Below are 7227 nucleotides of genomic sequence, written 5' to 3'. Positions count from 1 at the left end.
ACATTGCTGTGATGGAAGGCCAAAAAAACTTATCTCTCCACTGCACTCCCCCCCCCAATGTCAGAGTCAAAGTCAAAGTCAAAGCCCCCGGCGGGCGATGGCGAATTGTCCCGCGGCCATTAAAGCCACGCCGGGTGATGCAAGGTCGCGCACCGGGTCTTGGTGTTAGAGCCCCCGGCGCGCGCTCGCAGTCCCGCAGCCATTCCAAGCCGCGCGGGGCGGTGCTGTAAGGCATGTTAATTGAAGATGCTTTGTCTGGAGGAATATATTGAAGATGAACATGTTATTTTCTCCTTTGTTGTCTTTCTTGCTAACATCACGGGGTCTTCCTTCAGCTAGTGTTTGCTTGTCCGTTTAATTAAACAGAATGCTTGTGTTTCAGTTTCAAAGAGCTGCTTTCTCCAGCCAGAGATGAGTACTAAGCTGGCAAGACATGAAATGTAGGAAGGATCTGCAAATGCTGGTTTACACCGAAGATAAACATAAAATGCTGGAGTAACTCAGCAGGTCAGGCAGCATCTCTGGAGAAAAGGAAATAGGTGATGTTTTGGGTCAAAACACTTCTTCAGACTCACAAGACATGAAATTCAGCTCTGCCAACTACTTGCCTCAACAAACTGCTGAAATAATATTCACCTTATTGCTAATTTTGTTCAGTGTAAACATCTAGACTATTTATTAAAACAAACCTATTTTCCACAGTTTTAAAACATTACTAACAATATTTTACCAGTACAATACGGGGAGGGAAGTGGGGTCAAAGGGGATAGGTTAAAAGAACATTTTCAGTGTAGTGACTGGGAATATACTGCTGGAAAGAACGGTGGAACAGTGGTGGACTCAATGATAATGTTTTTAAAAAGGTTAAATAATTGAAGACATCTTTGCCCCTTTTGCAGGCTTTGAAGTAACAGTCAGGCAAGCGGGATGAATTGGATTGTTCCTACCAATGGCCTGAACAATTTCTCATTCTAAGCTTCGATGAAATACTGCACTGCTACCTGAGAGGAATAGCAACACACTCATCAGGGATTGCAGACTTGACTGCTCCTGGTATCAGTCACGGTGCTAATGGTAGGGACTTCACTCAGCCGCATCGCCCTTGCACTTTTCTTCCCGTGTTTAAATGCACAGCAGCAGAATTTGGTTGTTGCTAATTTATTTCGAAGCTCTTTACATCTGAGCCCATAAATCACGGGGCTAAGGCACTGAGCGACAGAGAAAATGACAGTGTTGGCTAGATTCAGTGCTGTTAATTTAGGTTTTTTACCTATTCCTATTGTGATCAAAACCGGGAGAATGAAAAAGCTTAATTGGGAGCCATGGATGAGAATGGTATTCCTGGCTTGAATATTTGAGGACACAAAATGTCCTGCTTGTCTTCCTGCTCTGTATATTAACAAATAACTTATTACAATCATGAGAAAACACAGTAGGATAAATGCAATTGCAATTTGCCTTGAAACAAATCCATTCATTGGATTTGGGCAGCTATGGTCTTTTTCAATAATGTATGCGGAGGACACATTCAGACTTTGGTAAACTATAGACCACAATGGATTCTGCACTGCCAATATCCATATTATTGCGGTTATTTTCCTTTTGGGGGAACCAACAAGTGCATAATACCGCAGTGGCCAGCAGATAGCCAGACAAGCATTCAAGGACATTAGGGTTAAAGTTAGCATGATGCATTGTGCGAATGTTATTTGTACAGGGAGCAAAATCCAGCAAATAAATCGCGGTAAGTCGACCTTGAAGAGCCGCAAGCCATTTGTCACGGTGCCCAAGGCGAAATATATGGAAGAGTAGATGAGATGTTGGCACAGGAGGATATATCTGGTCTCTCGTTTCAATTCCAATTCTTGTTGCACGGCACTAGTTATTGCATGGCTCCAAACAGCAGTGATGAGAAAATCAACCAGATAAATTGAAGTCTTCACTGCAATAGAAATAGAATCAGACGTCTCGTTAGAACTGTTCATGGCTCCGCTTAATGTTCTTTGTGTATGAAATGGACAAACCATACAAAGTTAATCCTCCATCGTGTTATTGGTCATATTAAAGGACATCTTGCCATTTTAGGTTCTGCACTTCACTGTTCACTGATGTTATTTGTTTGCAGATCTCTAAAGGGTCACAGAAAAGAGACAATTAACTTAACCATATAACCATATAATGGTTATATAACGAACCATTATCAATCACAAAACAAACTGTTACATGTCTGTAAAATTGGATCATTATTGTAAGTTCTGATGTTTGGGTTTATCATCTGTGGAGATATATCTTGTTTTCTATGTCGGAGAAAACCTCCCCTCCCTCTAAAACAAAATATATCGCGGTTTATATCACTGGTTCTTTATTATCACATGTACCGAGGTACAATGAAATTCCTGTTTTGCATTGAGTTCAGTAAATTATCATTATACATAAACACAATGCCAGGTTAAGTACAAAGTGTATAGAAATAGTCCACTGAGTCCACACAAAAGAGTCGCCAGGTTTTGCCGTCATTTTCAACGTCCAAGTTGCTTTAAGTGTAGCTGGCCAGAAAGGCCTATTGATCTGGCGGCGTTGCAGGGTCAGCCTGGCCAAGCAAAGTTGTAGGAGTCTTCCACCATTGTTCATGAATGTGTGTCTGACAAATGGTTGTACAGCACGAATATAATTCTTATGCTATTCATACGTAAATACCCCATAATAATTCATAGTTCCTGCAATGTGCTTCAGAATCAACAAGTAGGAAGGCAAAGCGACATCACTCGCCACTGACTTCAAAGGAAGTTGCCCACCAGGAACTTCATGGTGTGAGCTTCCTCTTTCTTCGTCTCGGTCATTGTAAATTCAAGAGCTTTCAAGAACACATCAAGTTCGTCAGTAGCTAATCGCATTGAAATATTCTTACTGACGGCAGAAAAAAAGGAAAAACCTAAATATTCTTTTAATAGATGAGACTTTAATCGTTAGAGATACAGCGCGGAAACAGGCCCTTCAGCCCACGAGTCCGCATCAACCAGCGATCACCCCATTCACTAACACTATCCAACACACTAGGGACAATTTACATTTTTCACCAAAGCCAATTAACCTACAAACCTGCACGTCTTTGGAGTGTGGGCGGAAACCAGAGCACCCAGAGAAATCTCACGTAGGTCATAGAGAGTACATACAAACTCCACACAGACAGCACCCGTAGTCAGTATTGAACCGGGGTCTCTGGCGCTGTAAGGCAGCAGCTCTACCGCAACACCACTGTGCCGCTAAAAATATTTGCAATATTTTACAAACCATAAAATAAAAATACAAAGAGACATGTTAAATTATCAAAAAACATTTTAAAAACCTGATAAAATCAATAATCTTTTGAAATTTGTATCTGATGTGATTAATATTCCGCACACAAAACATTAAAGATTGGTGCAGCTGGTCGAGCTGCTGCCTCACAGCGCCAGAGGTCTAGGTCAATCCTGACTGCAGGAGCAGTCAGTGTGAAGTTTGCCGTTCCCCCTATACCTGCCTGGGTCTCCTCCAGATGCTCCGGTTTCCACCCACATCCCAAAGACGTGTGGATTAGTAAGTTAATTGGCCTTGGTTTGTATGGAGTGGAAGAAGAAGTGGGATAACGTGGAACTAGTAAATGGGTGATCGATGGTGAGTGTGGACAGTGGGCTGAAGGGCCTGTTTTCCATGCTGTATCTCAAAACCAAAATAAACTAATTGGCCTGTTTAGGGCGAAGGACTAAATCCGAGCTGTCCTCATTCTTTAGGGAATAGGGGTTCCCCTTTCCCATTATAGATGAGGCCCTCACTCGTGTCTCCTCAGTACCCCACAGCTCTGCCCTGGCTCCCCCTTCCCGTAGTCACAACGGAGACAGTCCCCCTAGTCCTTACCTTCCACCCCATCAGCCGTCGCACACAACACATAATCCTCCGAAATTTCCACCACCTGCAACGGGATCCCACCACCAGCCACATTTTCCCATTTCCACCTCTTTCCGCCATCCGCAGAGACCGTTCCCTCAGCAACTCATCCCTTCCCACCCAAACCATCCCCTCCCCAGGTACCTTCCCCTGCAACCACAGAAGATGCAACACCTGTCCCTATGCCTCCTCCCTCGTCTCTGTCCAGGGACCTCGACAGTCCTTTCAGGTTAGGCAGAGGTTCACTTGCACCTCCTCCAACCTCATCTACTGTATCCGTTGTTCAAGATGTGGACTCTTATACATCGGCGAGATTAAACGCAGACTCGGCGATCGTTTCGCTGAACACCTTCGCTATGCCCGCCTCAACCTACATAATCTCCCGGTTGCTGGACACTTTAATTCTCCTTCCCATTCTGACACAGACCTTTCTGTCCTAGGTCTCCTTCGTTGTCAGAGTGAGGCTAAACGCAAATTGGAGGAACTGCATCTCATATTTCACTTGGGCAGCTTACAGCCCAGTGGTATGAAAATTGATTTCTCTCACTTCAGGTAGCCTCAGTATTTTCTCTCTATCTATCCCTCCCCCAGCCAAGTCGCATTAGTTTCTCATTTACACCCTACAAACAGCTAACAATGGCCTGTTTCCTTTATCATCATTACTTTTTTGCATATCTTTCATTCATTGGTCTTTATCTCTCTACATCCCTGTCCATATCTCTTGTTTCCTTTCCCCCCGACTCTCAGTCTGAAGAAGGGTCTCGACCCGAAACGTCATCCATCCTTCTCTCCAGAGATGTTGCCTGTCCCACTGAGTTACTCCAGCTTTATGTGTCTATCTTTGGTTTAAACCAGAATCTGCAGTTCCTTCTTACACAAGAGGTAATTATGATTAGGAATATGATTGAAAACAAATACATTGAGTTTACTTCAATTCAGATTTTAGACTTTAGAGAAACAACCCAGGAACAGGACCATCAGTCCACCATGTCCTTGTCAACCTATGATCACCCTGTACTCTAGCACTATCCTACATAGAAAACATAGAAAATAGGTGCAGGAGGAGGCCATTCGGCCCTTCGAGCCAGCACTGCCATTCATTGTGATCATGGCTACACGCTGGAGACAATTTACAATTTTTTTTACCCGTCTGAAGTCTGACGTGTAGGATGAAATCGGAGGGCAGGAAGAAAAGCAACGCGGTCTCGGGGAGAACGTCCAAACTCCATACGGACAGCACTCACGATCGAATCCAGATCTCTGGCTGTAAGGCAGCAACTCTACTGCTGCCCTACTGTGCTAGGTTGCTGAAATTGTACTTCCAGAGGCTGCTAAACATTCCTTGCTGAGGAGCAGTGTGTGACTAATGGTGGCATCTGGTTTTCTACATTTAACTGGATCATCCAGAATCTGCTGTAACTTTTATCCCATGACTATGGTGGCAGTGTCTCTTGGCAATCTGATGAAGGGTCTCGACCTGATATGTCACCTATTCCTTTTCTCCAGGGATGCTGCCTGACCTGCTGAGTGGGAGAGTCTAGGACAAGAGGTCACAGCCTCAGAATTAATGGACGTTCCTTTCGGAAGGAGTTGAGGAGGAATTTCTTTAGTCCAAGGGTGGTGAATCTGTGGAATGCTTTGCCACAGAAGGCTGTGGAGGCCGTCAATTGATATTTTTATGGCAGAAATAGATTCTTGATTAGTTCGGGTGTCAAGGGTTATGGGGAGAAGGCAGGAGAATGGGGTTAGAAGGGAGGGATAGATCAGCCATGATTGAATGGCAGAGCAGAGTTGATGTGCCAAATGGCCTAATTCTGCACCTATCGCTTATGTCCTTACTCCAGCATGCAGTGACTATAGCCTGCAGCTATGCTGTGGTATACATATGCCCCTTCTGTTGAATGAAACACTTTTTTTAACATTATTGATCTAGTTATCACATGATATTTCTTAAATTATACCCTAATAAATATTTCAAATGGAAATCAAAATTAGACCAATTCAATAGACAGTGATCAATTGGGCAGCAGGGACTCGGAAGTCTGCCCAATTGATCACCTGTTCACACTAGTTTAATGTTACAAAACATTCATGGCCACTTCCCGCACACCAGGAGCAATTCACAGAGGCCAATTGACCTACAAGGCCGACCATCTTGGGAAGTGAGAGCAAACCGGAGCACCCGGAGGAAATCCATGCTGGCACAGGGGAGAATATGCAAACTCCACACTGACAGCACCCGAGATCAGGATCGAACCCGGATCTCTGGCATTGAGAAGAAGCAGCTCTACCAGCTAAGCCACTGTGCCGTTGTGACAATCTATCCTAATGCTTTGTCAAACCATAGATAGACGCAATATTGCAATTAGGAACAAGTAGTTAATGGAAATGAAAACCACTGGGTAATTGACAGTTTACTGGTTAAGGTTAAAAAATTACACTTACTTTCCAAATGATGTATGTTCCCCTTTTATAAGTTCTTGTTTTTAATCATTTCAAAACATGACCGTCAATAACCAAGCTCAAGTATTCTACGTCATTTTGCTGTAATACCTCTGTACAGTATATCTACCTTTCTGGTATCCGGGCAAACCTCCACAAACATTGTTTGTGCTAATTTTCTTTCTTGCAGCAGGTTTTTGGTGGAATTATTTTGAAAGTTGCCTTTCACAGGATTATAAACGCACTTCAGCCCGAGGAGTATCCTCAAATATTGTAACGCAAGCTGCTCTCAGGCCAGTTTCACTTGACGGGGAACTGAGGAACCAATGAGAAGAGTTGAGGGGCCGTGTGCTTTGGGCTCTGAAAGTCATATTCACCTAACTTCACTTCCTGATAATACAGCCACCTCTAAACCGTGCTGCCTAATAATGTGGACTTCAATGTTAAGCAGTCTCACTGAAGTTTAGATATATATAAATAATTACGCATGGGTGTTGGCAACTGTATTGCAGTGTTTGGAAGGTGCGCACATTAGTACCTGGTACCACCACTTTCCTGCACATTCCTGGCATAAAAGAACGATAAATTTAGAATCTTTATTACATATCACATTCCTCTCAATTTGAAGAGAGTTCAGATGTGGAGGCTGGAATCCCCACAGTTGCCTGAGGTTTTTCGATGTGGTTTGTGTGCAGAGAGACTTGATGGTGGTGTTGAACACTGGCCAGAATAAATAATATGTCTGCAGCTCCCACCGCCCAGCTCCCCTTGAGAGTGAGAACACCACCGGGCCTGCCCTCAGACCCCCTGGCAGGTTTGTTCTGGGATGCACGGTGTGAAAGTTGCCAACCAGCTTAAAAC

At 43.8% G+C, this 7227-nt stretch overlaps 1 protein-coding gene across 1 annotated transcript; it reads right to left on the bottom strand.

Moving 5' to 3' along the window:
- Nucleotides 1–249: 249 nt before the first annotated feature.
- LOC116980185 (odorant receptor 131-2-like) lies at nucleotides 250–6672 on the bottom strand. The gene is made up of 2 exons (XM_033032283.1): nucleotides 6497–6672; nucleotides 250–2129 (listed from the first exon to the last, which is right to left on the bottom strand). The coding sequence occupies exon 2, from the start codon at nucleotides 2025–2027 to the stop codon at nucleotides 1026–1028; it is 1002 nt and encodes a 333-aa protein (XP_032888174.1). The 5' UTR covers nucleotides 2028–2129; nucleotides 6497–6672; the 3' UTR covers nucleotides 250–1025.
- Nucleotides 6673–7227: the final 555 nt, after the last annotated feature.

Source organism: Amblyraja radiata, chromosome 13 (assembly GCF_010909765.2).
Source record: "Amblyraja radiata isolate CabotCenter1 chromosome 13, sAmbRad1.1.pri, whole genome shotgun sequence".
In the NCBI taxonomy this organism is placed as follows: domain Eukaryota; kingdom Metazoa; phylum Chordata; class Chondrichthyes; order Rajiformes; family Rajidae; genus Amblyraja; species Amblyraja radiata.
Note: the sequence above shows the minus strand (reverse complement) of the source record. Positions and strands in the feature narration are given on the sequence as shown.